This window comes from Corvus cornix, chromosome Z (genome assembly GCF_000738735.6).
Source record: "Corvus cornix cornix isolate S_Up_H32 chromosome Z, ASM73873v5, whole genome shotgun sequence".
Classification (NCBI taxonomy): Eukaryota; Metazoa; Chordata; class Aves; order Passeriformes; family Corvidae; genus Corvus; species Corvus cornix.
In genome coordinates, this window is record NC_046357.1 from 55,133,592 (window position 1) to 55,148,980 (window position 15,389).

Genomic DNA, 15,389 nt, shown 5'->3' on the forward strand with positions numbered 1-15,389 from the left:
TTCCTGGAATTTCAATAGTACCAGTCTTAGATAATGATAACAATAACAACAACAGCACCACAAAGTTTTCTTTTCCCTTTCCAAACACATAATGTTCCTTTTATGGGAACCTCCTTGCTTGGCATTATCTGTTGACAGATGCTAGCAAGTGGGCAGTCCCCACTGGGGAGAAATGACCCCATGACCAATTCAGGATGTCAAGGTCCGTTCAGAGTACGCCCTACCCAGCCCTCCTCCAGCAGCTCTGTCACTGTCAGCCTCTGGGTCTGCTCACAACTGCACCAGCAGCCCACATTTATATCTAACACTTCACTCAAAAAAAATACAATCAACATGCCTCCATTATGTGTTATTTCATCAGTCTGACATAGTAATGATAAAAACAAGTAAGTACATTGGGAGTTATAACACATACATGTCAAAAACTACTTTAGCACAAAATCACATCAAACTTTATTTTTGACAATTTTTCAGTTAATCAGATTACCAGAATAAAATACCAACAAAAAGAAAACAAACTCCACCCCACCCCCAAAAAACCAAGCAAAGAAAATAGAAACAGGAAAATAAGCACATATAACAAAACTATCACATCAAGTCAGATGAAAGGACATTATTCTGCAATAAGTATGTAATTTAATTAAAGTATGTCTAGATTATTTTCTTAATCTAAAATAAGTATATATTTAATATAAAACCTGTATCTACTTTTATAATTGTATAACAGATTAACAAAGCATTTATAAAGTGAAATTTTGAATTCAAAAAGAATTCAGATTCAGAATTCAATAGACATAAGAGTTCGCTCAAAAGTTTGAGGTAATAAAGCAAATATACTTGCAGCTGTATTCTTTCAAATAGCAGATCTGATTTAATAGAAATTTCTCAGTGATTCCCAATGAGGCTTCATTTTAAATACTATATATTAAGACATTCTCCCTTCCTTCAGAAATTATGCAAGTTTTCCAAAATCATCAAACATTAATACAATTTAAAAAGTCAAGGTGAAAATTCCAGAGCTAAAATTTATGCTATATTTTCATTATATTGCTCTAAATGCTAAAATTTAATTGTATTACTAAGCTGTTGGTAATAGATTTCACAGCAGAGAATACAAATGAACCATTATCTCAAGTTGTTTTTCAGTATGTATGTACAAGCTTAAGTGGTTAAGACACAATCATCAAAAAGTGAAAGGACATGCCAGATATAGCATCTCCTTCATCTTCATGAAGTCACACTGCATGAGTCCAAATTGAGCTCAGACATAAAAGGGCATGTTAACTGCGGAGTAGTGCTACAATCTAGTATCATGTTGAAATGCACAAGGGCAGCTCTACAGAAATCCAAGGGGTAGCAGAAATTACACAGTTCCAAGGTACCATGAGGAGGTACTTTGAGTATCTCCAGGTATACTTTGAAAGGACTGACAAGACTGGCAATACTTACTACCTTTTAACAGTCACAGTGTGAATCAGATCAGAATCTCGAGAACTTGGAAGCTAGAGAGCAGCTGGTCAGATTCAGCCCATCCACTGCTAAAACCACTGTTATTTCATATTTTTCTCCAGCCAAGTTCCATTTTCAAAACTAGGGTCACTTGATTGACTGACTGACTGATGGATCTGACCATGTTTTCTGAGCATGACTGGACAGGTTGCTACCAGAGGTCTGACACATTAAATGGTGGTTACTATTCAAAAACAACAGACGGTGGTTGGGCACTGAACAGGCTCCCCAGAGCAGTAGTCACAGCATCAAGTCTGAGAGAGTTCAAGAAGTGTTTGGACAATGCTCTCAGGCCCACGGTGTGATTCTTTGGGTGTCCTATGCAGGCCCAGGAGTTGGACTTGATGATCCTGATGGGTTCCTTCCAATTTTGCTTATTCTGTGATTCCATGATAAAACAGCCTATGCAAAATGGAATAGAAGTGACGAGGCACAGGCTTCCAACTCAGATCTGCCATTACATGAGCAATGAATCCAACAGGATTGTGTCTACATTTTGAGGTACACATATACAAATTTTTATATTAACCCTGGACCAGGATCCATCAAGTGACTTCCTAGCTCAACCTTGGAGTTTTCTTCTTGCTGTGGATCTGTATGGTAATCACTGAGCTGTGCCTAATCCTGGTGACTATCATCTAAACCTGACGTCTTCCTGGCTTAACCTGCCCCACCACCACAGCCTTGCCTCATGGACTGAAGGCTGTCCCCACTTCCCATATGACAAATCTCATCTGAAAAGGCTAGTCATCACAGAAGTTCTTTTTAAAAAATACCTTAATTATTACTTAGCAAGAACTACAGATTAATTAGGACGACTAAGAGAAGCTCCAAAATGTTTCCTCACTTTTTAAAATGCATAGTACTAAAACACAACAGAAAGAAGATTTGACTGAGTTTAAAATAACATGCAATTATAAAATAAGTATTACTGCATATAAAATAATAATTGTTAAGAGATGTGCTTGAATTTGATAACTGTGAACCCAGAACTCGAATTCTGAAGAAAGTTAATGTTTTGAAAAGCCCATGAGAAACTGAATTGCAACTGTGAATTTGTATTAATGATACTCTTAAAAAAACAATTCTCTAAAATCTTTCTCTTCTATCAGGTATCTCAGAAAAGGTACCTTCAAACTTCCTGTAGAATGTTACTAAATTTGCTTACTAGATTTGTGTTCACTACTTCTTAAATTTTTTCAGGATTATCTACTGACTTAATTATGACCTAGCTTTAAAGAATAGTATTCAAGGAGGATTGGCCACATTATAAATTCCTCAATGTTTCTCATCAGAGGGAACACCTTCTCTCCAGTTTTAATCCACAATTTATTTGATTTTGGAGGCCATTTTAACTTGTATTACTCACAGCAGAAGACATATGGTGTTACTACTTTGAAAAGTAATGAAAGCTAGCAGTAGGTGTCCAGTAACACTCATATAAACATTCTATTACCAGTTTCAAATAACTTTTTCCCTATCAAAACAAGATCTGACCAAGGCCTTGAAGTAAAAGCCAACATTTTACACTGAAAGACTTAATTCTTATAGGATCACATCTATTTCTTCATGGAAAATTTACTCAAGAAAAATAAATATAGTTTTGAAATAGGCACTAACCACAGGAAATCCCCAAGTTAGAAAAATATTGCAAACTTCATTCAACAGCTTTACTTACACCCTGAATTAAGGCACATAGACAGTATGCAGTTCTCTAAATGGGTCTTCCATGATTTGCAAACTTTTTTATCATTAAGTAATCTCTTAGACACAAAAATGCCTTGCATAAATTTAGAATTTTTTTTTTTTTTTAAAGTGTAAATGTTAAACATAGGTTTGGCTTAAGTGCTGTGTTCATTTTTGGGCCCCACAATTCAGGAACTGTGAATTTGTGCTATTGGTACTCTTAAAAACATACTTCTCTAAAAGACTTTCTTCTATCAGGTATCTCAAAAAAGGTGTCCTCTTCCACTGGGCCACTTTTCAGCCACTCTTCCCCAGCCTGTAGCTCTGCATGGGGTTGTTGTGACCCGAGTGGAGGATCTGCCACTTGGTCTTGTTGACCTTCATGCCACTGGATGTCAGTCCATCAACCCAGCCTGTCCAGGTCCCTCTTTAGAGCCCTCCTACCCTCCAGCAGGTCAACATTCCTGTACAACTTGATGTCATTCACAAATTTACTAAGGGTAAATCCCCTCATCCAGATCATCAATGAAGATACTAAACAGGACAGGGCCCAACACTGATCCCTGGAGGACACCACTAGTGACTGGCCACCAACTGGATGCAGCACCATTCCCCACCACTCTCTGGGCCCAGCCAATCCAGCCAGTTCTTAACAAAGTGAAGAGTGTACCTATTCAAGATGTGGAATGACAGCTCTTCCAGGAGTATGCTGTGGGAGACAGTGTCAAAGGCTTTGCTGCAGACCAGACAGACAACACCCACAGACTTCCCCCAATCCCTCAGGGAAGTCACCTGATCATAAAAGATCAGGTTGGTCAGGCAGGACCTGCACCTCCTAAATCCATGCTGGCTGGGTCTGATCCCCCAATCATCCTGTAGGTGCTGTGTGACCCCACTCAAGATTACCTGCTCCATATCCTTGCCAGGCACCAAGGTCAGGCTCACAGCCTGTAGTTCCCTAAAGCCTCCTTGCAGCCCTTCCTGGGTATTGGCATCATAGTGGCCAACTTCCAGTTGTCTGGGACCTCCCCAGTTAGCCAGGACTGATGATAAATGATGGAGAGCAGCTTAGAAAGCTCTTAAAACAGCTCCCTCATTACCCTAGGATGGATCCTATCCAGCCCCATAGACTTGTGACCAGCTAAAATAGCTCTGCCAGTCACTAACCACTTCCTCCCGGGTTTCAGGGGGTCTAGTCTGCTCTCTGACCTTGTCTACCTGTCTAGATCAGGGGATCAGCTGCCCTGAGAATAACTGGTCTTACTGCTGAAGACTGATACAAAGAAGGTGTTAAGTACCTCACCCTGCATCCCATCACAGAAATCACAAGAACTATAAAAATCTCCACATTACATTGCATCAGTTCTGCTTCATTGAAAATATGTAATATATATAAATTAGATGCATATACACGTACATGGATCTATTCTGGCACCTTAATTTATGGGAGTCATGACCAAAAGATTCTGAGCTTAAAGACTATTTAAACACTGAACTGTTCCTGGATTTTAATTTTCCCAAAATAAAAATAAATTCATTTGTGTATTGCTGTTTCCAGAACCTAAAGTCCAGAGGTTTTCACTTTCAGCACCATTCATTTAAGAGAACAAACACAAGCCATGGGCCATGAGGGTCCTGGCCCTTCAGCTGTGCCAACTGCCAAATTTATAGCTGTGTACCTGCACTGGGGGGATGATAACTGCCAATAGCAGAACTTCTTGTGCAAAAGTTAAAAACAACAATCAGATTTCACTACAGACCTCTGGCTTTATTTATCTTTAGTCTCAATTCAGGCCTATTCAGATATGGGAGGCATTCAAACTGAAGCTGATCCTAAAGAAAGAAAATATGAAGAAGCTTCAGCAGGTACAGAGTTATCTTGCTTCCTTATAGCTCGTCTGTCTCTATATAAGCATATTCTTAATGAAACACATTGGCCTCCATTTTGTGGACAGCATTCATAATTATTTTTAATATCCAGGGCCTACAGATGGTGGCCATAGAGCAAGGAAGGAAAATACTATTTTTAGTGGCTTGGAAGGTTTCTTTTGTAATTATGGGTACAATCAAAGCTCATTTAAAACATAAACTGCCTTAACAACATCACTGAGTTGTAAATAATACATCCCTGTTAGAACTAATTATTGTATTATCTTGCCCATGCTATTATAAATTGCAATAAATAGAATGCTTCTGAACATATTTCTATGTCTATAGTTTCATTAAAGTCCATACATGCTCTATTTTTCTACTGACTTATGCTACAGTGTATCGAACACTGCAAGCACATCCACAGCACAGTACATCTTTGTTTTCACGGTAATTCACTACTGCTGTGAGGTGCTGGCTGCCAGTCTTGGAAACTGAAATCTTCTGTTCATCCAGAAAGCACAAACTATGGAGAAGGCAATACCAAAAGCTCACACACATCACCCTGCCCTGCCAGTATCATTCACCCCTGCTTTGAAGAGTCCTTTCCAGTATTGAAAGGATGATCTTTGCAGTCATTTCATTCTTGGCTTCTGCTCACATTAAAGTTGCCAAATTTCACTCATAGCCTTGAGGGACACTATCCAGGTCTAGAGAAAAGTTCAGATTTTATCTCCTCCTTATTTACTTCTTTTTCCTGGCCTGACCACCTGTTCTTTACTTCACTCTCTGATCTTGCCAAGTGTGGGAAAGCTGCTTACTGCTGGCACAATTTTTACCAGCCACTTCATGATCAATAGAACCTGCTACTCCCAGCATACATAGCAAAAGCCGAACAGTGGTTGCATTTGTTCTGTTGCCAATTCAATCCCCTTTTAGACATAATTTTCAAGGCATGGGGTTACTACTCAGAGGAAGTAGTCGGAAGCTGTAGTTACACATACTGTAGAGCTGTCCAATATTAAAAAGTTAATCTTTTATGCTGCCCACTTCCTCTGTGTACTTAATTGTCTCCTATCCTTCCACGTCAGCATTTTGGCCACCTTACACAACTTCTTCACAACTTCAATCATTATTTCTAATCTTAGTTTCTTTGTTTGTGCCACAGACTCTAATAAACCTTTAGGCAAACCAGTTTCATCTGCAGGAAGAAAAACAGAGAACTGCTTGCAATAGGCTCCATTTGGTTTTGTCTTGAACAGGACCATCTTTTCAACACAGTGAGTATCCAAAATAGAATGAAATAATTCATTTTGCACTAGACGCATCCACCAGCCAGGTTCTACAGAAGCAGACCAATCCTGCAATGGAACAGCATCTTTACTGTGCCATAGAATAAAGCTCAAAAAACAAGATGAGCAGCAGCTTGAGGAGCTGGTTTCTGGTTTGCTAGTATGTATTCTATATGAGTATCTGGTGTTAAAGTTCCCAAGAGCTAGTCTGCTCTCCTTTTATATGGCAAGGATATATCTGCATAAGCTAAGGACTGTGTAAGTAGTAGATGTTCAATGCAGACATTGCAGCTGGCAGATCTCTCTTAGCATGTTTCCAGAAAAATAAATGGGAAAAATACACCTCAGATTATTAGGAGGTATTAGCAGAAGTGGTAGTATTTCTAAACTATATATACATCTGAGTTTTTTGAAACAGGACTTGAAGAAATAGCCAAGATTCTCTTGCTAATAAAACAAAAAGACTCCTGGATATGAAATAATTCAAGGATTCTGAACAGTGTTCACATTCAGATAATATCTCCTGAGGCCTCTTACAGTGTTAATTATTCTGCAATCCTGATGTCACACAGAAGGGCGACCACAACACTGTGCTTCAGAAACACCACTGCTCCCTTTGTAGCTCAGACACGTGGTAATAGTCACACTGGCCTATTTTGGAAGCCAGGAACTGTGATGTAAGTATCTAACTCTGCAACAACATCCTGACTATAAACCTCTTCTGAGAAAAACACAGTTATGTATTGCCTTCATTACTATTCATTACAGTTTTCCCCATTATCTCACTCGATATTACTTTTCTGAAAATGTAAGTGTTGTAATCAAGAGCTATAACTAAAGATCAAATCTAAACGAACTTTTTTAGTAGCATGCTTTATTTTAATCAAAATATAAACAAAACTAAGTCATTAGATAATAAGCACAACATGGTTTCTTACACTGGTCACAAATCAAGGAAGATTCCATATATAGTCTGGATCAAGGCCCCAATATTCCTCCAGGCACTTATCAACACAATGGAGGCAACACCTCATAATTAGTACTGTGCCAAATTGTTATATATAGATTATCAGAAGCAATACATATGAATAAAGATAAAGGTACAATACCTGTCCAAAGTTAATAATACGGTTTCATTCATTTCAGGTATATCATCAGCTTTAATCGTAATGTTGATTGTAGTATCACTTTGTCCAGATAAAAAAACAACAGAGCCATTAAAAGGACTTATATCATCCTGTGTTATTGCCTTGTGATTAGGACCAGAGGGTTTCAAACTCCAAAACACTGTTGCTTGACCATCAGTCCCATCTCGATGCAATGCAATGGAAACCTGTAAAACGCGAGTCTGCTGTGACTTGCAAAACTAGATGCAAAAACTATTAACCCTTTGCAAATTACTGTTTGAATATGAGCCCCAGAATGTTCGCCTTGGGTTTTTTAATTATACCTATGTATAAGATATGAATCCAAGATGGTATATCAGTGAAAATATATACTGAATCTTATATTTTTAATCATCTATCCATAATATACTTGGACATATATATTTATTTATACCTAGTGAGGGTGGCAGACTACTAATATGACAATTCACTTAGCACTGATAAACACAAAAAACCTTGTATGACTGATTTAACCAGTGCCCACCTCATCAAGACAACCTAGCTTTTAAATGTAACAACCATAATTTACTCTGGCTCTTATAGTACAGTTCCAGCCTGTACTCTGCTTAAGGAAACCAGCAGTTTTATTCTGAGGATGAAAAGCAAGTTCTCTGATTCAGGATTTGAGGGAAGATTTCAGTTAAGACAAGTAGGGGGAAAAAGGGAAAACGTAAGAAAAGACATTTTATAAAGGGTTTCTCTGGCTGGGATTACAGCACTCGGATGAAAATGCTTTTGAAAATGTTTTGTTGGGTACTGAGAAACAAAAAAAGCATATTTATTAGAAAACAGATCCAGCAAGCCAAATTACATATTCACATGTAAGTCAACTATAAAATACACAGACACTTCCATGAAATCTGGGAGCAATATCAGTCCTACTCTACATGAGTGTCTTTACAGCTGGTGAAAAGAAATTAAACTGTCTGCAGCATAGTCTGCTGCATGTGAGCATCAAGACCTAACCAGTTCTGGATGCTTACATCAGTTCAACCACACTTCTCTGATGACTAACACATGAATCTTACTAGCAATTTTTTTGCCTTTTTGGTTTTTTAAAGCAGGAGAGTATTTGGGATAAAACAGAACGTGGAGGAAGGATTTTTCTCACATTAACTTTCAAACATTACAGTGGATATAGCAAACTGCTTTTTCCAAATAACTTTTCCATATCAAGAGACAATATAAAAATGTTTACTTACCACTGTAGCAGGCAACTCTTCTGGCTCGGAAAGAATAATTGGAAGATTGCTAGTAAAGCCTATTTCTCCATTTGCAATATCTGGAGTAATCCTTAAAGAAATATTTCGAATCTCACCTAGTCTAGGACTCACAGGTGGGACAAGAGGAATTCTATTCAGCAGCTCAACTTTTTCCAACTGTGAGAAAAAGTAAGAAAAACTTGAGAAATAAGAAGCCTTAGTATCAAGCAAGAACTATTCTGACATTTTGGAATAAGTGTCATATGCAAGGAAAAAAACACCTCCAGAATAAATTTCTCCTACCAGCAATATTGCTATTACAAAAATGTGGAAGTAGCTCTGCATTGAGCTTTCTCAGGAGAATAGTATACCTCTCCGACAAATTGTGTACACAAGTAAATGTATGTAGAGGGAGAATGAACCTTCTAAATTGGGTAACTCATTACTAGATTTATGAATTGATCTGTCAAGCACCCCAGATGTTGTTCTAACTTCATTTTTTTGCCATGCATTGATAAAAATCTGCTGAAGTCACTGGGAACATAATAATTTGCAGCTGCTCATGAAGCCAAAGAATGATTCAATCTTAATTCCTCTCTCAAAAAGTGTAAGAACTTCTCTATTTACAATAACTAATATGTTAGAATTACTTTCAGAATTGAAAATCAATACAAGATTTCAAAACTGTACTCTCTGCTTATATTACCATATTTTTGATGATTTATTTATATTAAGAAGAAATATAAAAATGTGTGTTTTTTCTTTGAATGGAAAATACCCTGCACTTATCCCATCAGCAGCATTGACATGACAAGGAAAGAAGGACTTTCTTTGTTTTATTTGTTTTAATATTCCTTTCAAATATTATACCACCATGAGAGTCTGTCTACATGGAACATATTAACAGATGTTTCCATGACTGATTTGTATAGACTTCTGTAAACATTTCACTGGCGCATGAACCACCAATGACAACCACCTCTTAACTCCCATTAGGGTGTTTTCCCTTGGAGTTATTAGATGCTACCATACAGGTTTTAGTGGAGAAGGGCAAAATGGCCTTATTTAAATCCATAGGGTTATCATGAATCATCCTTTCAACTGATGAGTTTTAAATCCCTTTGATTCTTAAAACCAATTTATACAAAATACTCAGACTACATAATATTTTGTTCTACTGTTGTTCAAGGAACGCTCAAAAATATTCATGCACATTTTATTTGATGATAGATGGGATTTCTTTTATAAACACTGTAATTGGAAACTGATTCTCAACCACACAAGCTAGTTATTGGGAGTCTGAGGAACAGAGGGCAGGACTCTTTGTTTCCTTGTTTTCCAAGATTTCTTTTAGAGTAGGAGGTAATTCCCCAATTAACACCATGCAAGTGGACTACTGTTGTGGTTGTTAGCTCAGCAGAAGTTCTGAAATACTACAGAGCTGAAAGAATTCCCTTTGTTACTATCATGGACGGTAACTTTGAGATTAAAGCAATAATTAATGAAATATTAAGATTCTTTTTTTAAATTCAGTGTTTCTTCTAAAAGCAAATCAGCTCATGAGGAAAAAAAGAATGCACTGTGAATTGGATAATGCCAAGCAGTTTATTAAATTAGTTAATATTCCTGTCCATACCAAAAGTAGTCTGCACATCAAACAATAGGTTATTTAATTGAAGATGTCATTGAAGAATGTTAATCTCGTATTTCCAATTCCTCTATCCATTCTCTTGCTCTGTTTAAGCCAAATTTTCTTCCTCCACCACTCCTTCCCCAATTCCGGAGCTGATCCTTTACTGGGCCTAGTACAAATCTTGTAATCTCATTCTAAATATACTTGTGGAGACTATTCACAATGTAGAAGGATTGTCACAGTGATAAATAGGGGTATTTTTCTTCCTTTTCTAAATGAATTCTTTTTGTTGGCAGTTGCCTTTGATTTTGTGTATTCAAATTAAAAGATTTTTATAGTTCATGCAGAAAGTACAGAACATACACCCCCAACTCCCTGGAATCTGCAGTTTGAAAAGCCAGGCCAAGTGCCTGCATTCTGAAGCATTTGTCACACATCTTGTCCATAGTCCACACTGCAATGTTATTTATAATCTACTACCTGAGAGGATCTTGGAATTAGATAATTCAATTCTTCTCTTGATCTTTCAGATCTCAAGAAGATGGTAAAACACACTAACCTATCCTAATATTTCAGAATGCAATTCCCTACCTAACTATGAACATAAAAGGAGTGTGAGCTACTAAAACAATAATATGATTCTGGCAATTTTTTTTCTCTGATCTTTTTCTTTTTTTTAATAGAATGTAGGAGGAAGGAGGTGGAGGGAAGAAATCTTCAAAAACAAGCAAATTTTACGTTTATGATTTCATGTCAACATCTCCATTTGAAAATTTTGAAGACATCTGACTTAAAACAAAAAGATTAAAAAGAACTAAGAAATTACTTTGAGATTTATGCTTTGGATGTGCCAAATCACCCCTTTGTCTGTGTATCAGGATTGTTCCCTGGGCTCATGATCCCAGACAGTGACAATAGTTAATTAGAGGAAATAGAGATTATGCGGTCATCTTAACTGCAGATAAGAAAATAATTATAACAATTACTGATTACAATGCCCAGGATCTCTCACAGCAGCATATCAGAACAATAACTTGCTACCATGTATGCAAACCTGATTTTCTTCAGTGAAAAATGAAGAAAAAAAAAAAGTAATTGGAAAATATTAAATCTTTCTATAAATATTTTTTGGAAAACCCATTTTCTTTCAAAAGCATAATTTTAGTGAATTTTTCCAGCCAATCTTATGAGTGATGACACAATCTCCCTTCTTAAAAACTCAGATAGAGGGGGGAAAAAAAAAAAGACAAGAAAAACCAAAAGGGCACATACAGGGAAAACCAGAAGAACTTTTCAAGTTCTCTGGTCAAAGCTGCACATAAATTAAACATATATTTGACTATTTTTAATTTACATTTCCTTGCTTGTAATTTCTAAAATCTGTCATACTTCTGTAATTAGGAGCCTTAATTTGGTTAAACTGAAAGCCAAGGGGTACCCAGAATAACATACCTGAAAAGGCAACTAACCCCTGCAATATTGATAGCATTTAGTTAAATTGCATGACTAATAACTGAATCCTATTACAGCAGTGTATTTTTTTAAATTGTGCAATTCGTAAATAATGATTAGGAATAAAGCTCTTTATAGCATATTTGTGGAAGCTGTATCTAAATAAAAAATTATTCTTGGCTACAGAACTACTATTTTCTTTCCTTTTTTTTTTTTTCCTAACCAGGAAGAATCATTTTAATTAAATTAAAAGGGAAGGAGCCACTACTATTTTATATCCTTTATATTACATAGGCTAAAAAACCACCCCAAAACACAGCTGAGATACCTGTATGACAAAATGAGCTCCATTTTGAAGAAATGCATCATTTCGTATTGGTATATTTATAGTAGCTTGTGCTTTTCCTTCTGGAAAGATGAAAGTACTTCTTCTAGACACATTTAGAATGCCACCTTTCGCTCTCTCAGGATCCAGAGCTCCAGCTGGAATATACAGTGAGGTATAAAACAACTGCACATCTCCAACTGTTCCTCTTTCCCTTGCAAAACTCAAGGATAAAAAGCGTCCCATTGGATTACTTTCAATCTTCTGATTCTCCAAAGGATGGAATTTTATTAGGCCATAAACATCATCACTGTCCTGAATGTAAAACAGAAGCTGCAAAGCAGAAAACAGCATGCTGCATTATTCTATACCATAGTTTCATGCCTTGACAAAAGCATCTCCTGACTGTCACCACACATTTTTCTCCTTAGTGAACTGGCACCAGGAAAAAAATCAGATTAACAGCCCCGAAGTATTCTTTATACACAAGAAGCATCGCACTGACAGTGGTAACTTTCCCACTATGCCTCACCACATGTGCCAGAATGAGCTCTGAATAACTTATTTTTTGGTTCAGCAGCCAAAGTGAATAATTTAAAAATGTTTCAGATTGTAAAGAATTTCATTTTATTCACCAAGCTCATTCCAACAATTCTTGAGGAAGAGAAAGCAGGGACTCGAGTCACAGAACTGTCAGCAATGCTAGCCACCCTTTATTTAATAGTTCAGAGGTTACAGTCTTAATCACCAAACCTTCCCCTTGAAGTTGTTACTCTGTAAAACATGTCAGTAATCATTAAGACAGCAAATGAGCAAGTTAAAATAATTTTCCTGTCTTCTGTTAGAAAGCAGTCACTTGAGACAGCATTTATTCAATGCCATCTATGTGCACTGGGAATGATCTGAACTGAATGCTACCACAGTAAAAAGGTCTGGCATTGTATACTACACCCAGCCAAATACTTTAGACATGGCTCTATACACAAAGATTATATTAAGCATTAGTTTGCTTGATTTTTACCCAAGACCAAACCCTTTCACCTGTTCAGCCAATCAATCAACTATCAATCAATGTTATTAAAACTGGTAAAGTCTTTATTACTCATTATTATTTTCTCCAAAAGAATTCTAAATGCAAACTTACCTCAGATGGCTCACTGACTTCGGCACCTCCCTGTATTGTATGAGCTAGGAGTTTCAGAAGATAAGGCTCTGCCTCTTCTGGTATATCATCATCAATAACGTTCAGATGAAGTGTCTCCAGCATCTGTCCTTGAGCAAAACTTATCTCCCCTGCCTCTGGAAGGAGGTCTGCAGTCACAGGTGAGGGATCACTGTTATTTCGAATTATAACCCAGGAAACAGAAACATTTCCATGTGTTCCACCATTTCTTACAACTGTGATCCCTTCAAACCTACAGTTTTGAATGAAAACAAAAAACACAAATCATAATTACTATTGGCATGCATGGTTACCAATTCCCTAAAATATTTACACTGACCGAAGTGGTATAAATTTTAACTGCTTTCAAATGACATTTGACTCAAGGTTTACAGTTTATGAAATCATAGCACATATGTAAGACTTGTTTATTCATGAGCTCCCTGTAATAATCTCTGAAGATACGTGTTAGATCTCACTTTGTTTACAGCAAGAAAAATACTGAGAAGTGAGTGGAGTCTTGGCAGGTTTTACATTTGCCTTGAGAAATACAAATCAAATTTCAGAAAACTTTTTGCCTCTTCTACATCATGAACAGTTGTGAGGCATGAGCATTGAAATAATGCTTTTGAATGAACTGTTTGCCTCTGTCCTGAAAATATATTCAGTTACTGATATTTATGATACTGGAAATGTCATGTTGCCTGAATCGGGGAAGTGAATGACTACAACAAAAAGTCTGGAAATCATGACTTACAAACATTTAGAAAGCAGGATTCATTTCTTTACTGGGTATAAAAAAGAAAGATGAATACTCAAGTGCTGGGTTCTACATACCATAAAATATTCTTTCAAAATTTCTCATAGTATAATAGTTTGAGGCATTATTTGTTTCTTTGGGGATATACTACCATCAGTAATTAGCAGTAGACACTTTTATTGAGATTGTCAGTATTGTATATCAGTCTGCCTATAAAATTTGTACAGAGTTTTGATTTTAATCGCTCTGTAAAATTACAAATATTTAAACTGTTTTTGAGTTTAAGGTAACTATTTCATGGGAGACACACAACACTTTTTTTTTTCTTTAATCAGAGACTGGTTTTATAGACAGTAAATACAAATATATAGCAAGGATGGAAGACAGAAATCTATTTCTCACTGAACTGGTGTGCAGTAGTATCACAACTTCACTGATCCTACCTTTAGATTAAGGAGTTTTCACTATTCTGATAATGTGATTGAATAGTTATGGCTTATTTACATACAGTTTATCAATTTTAAAATACTTTCTGCATAATTAGACATTTCCATTTCCTTGAAATCTTTGCAGATATAGTTGATAATAACACACTAAGTGATTACTACATTATATTTTAGTAGTGATTTTATAATTACTTTTAACGATATCCTAAGCATGCTTAACAATTACAAACAAATCTCTTAAACTGACTAGATACTAGATTTTAAGATCTGTAGTACCTTGAAATTTTGTCTTCATCAATGATAACAGTGTGAGCTAACAGAACACTGTGGATTGACAGCACTCCATAGGGTTTATCATTCGGCTGGATAGTGACATGAACAACAGATGGATAAATCAAAACAGCATCTCCCTGCAAAGTTTCTTTAAGAAGCATAATCTGAAAGGTCTCAGCAATTTCTGGTATGGCATCATCAAGGATCTTAAATTTCAAATAGGTTTCATGAACTAGAGGTGGGAAAACAAGAGTTGTATTTGGCTGTAGATCTAGGAAGTCTACGTTAAGCTGTGCATGTGCAGTTGAATCCCCAGTTATGATGGCGTAATTGACAGAGACTTCGTCTTCATCAGGTCCAATTAGTTTTCCACTGACATCCTTACCACGAACCACTTGGATTGTTACCACTTCATCTTCCTCAGGTACCATATAAGCATTTTGAACAAAACGCACGGGACTGTCATTTTTCTTAATATTAATCCAAACAGAATTTTTTGTGTTGTTTATTTCAGCCCCTCCCTCCACACTCTTCAGACAAACAACAAAGATTTCATCATTTTCCGGTACCTGGAAAAATAGTATTAGCAATCAAGTGTAAGTCACATTTCAAAT

At 36.6% G+C, this 15,389-nt stretch overlaps 1 protein-coding gene across 19 annotated transcripts in view; it reads right to left on the reverse strand.

The window, feature by feature from the left end:
* Positions 1-15,389, reverse strand: part of ADGRV1 (adhesion G protein-coupled receptor V1) — a 332,117-nt gene that overhangs the window by 279,336 nt on the left and 37,392 nt on the right. For 18 of the 19 annotated variants that reach the window (XR_005603898.1, XR_002273300.2, XR_002273301.2 and 15 more), the window contains 5 exons: positions 14,779-15,344; positions 13,279-13,549; positions 12,138-12,467; positions 8,725-8,901; positions 7,466-7,689 (listed from right to left, as the gene is read on the reverse strand). Coding sequence is in view for 15 of the 19 variants with exons in the window: in XM_020584155.2 (XP_020439744.2) it covers positions 7,466-7,689; positions 8,725-8,901; positions 12,138-12,467; positions 13,279-13,549; positions 14,779-15,344 (1,568 nt within the window). In the remaining 4 variants the exon portion in view is untranslated. The remainder of the gene's footprint in view (positions 1-7,465; positions 7,690-8,724; positions 8,902-12,137; positions 12,468-13,278; positions 13,550-14,778; positions 15,345-15,389) is intronic. The other variant, XM_020584165.2, reaches the window with a different exon arrangement.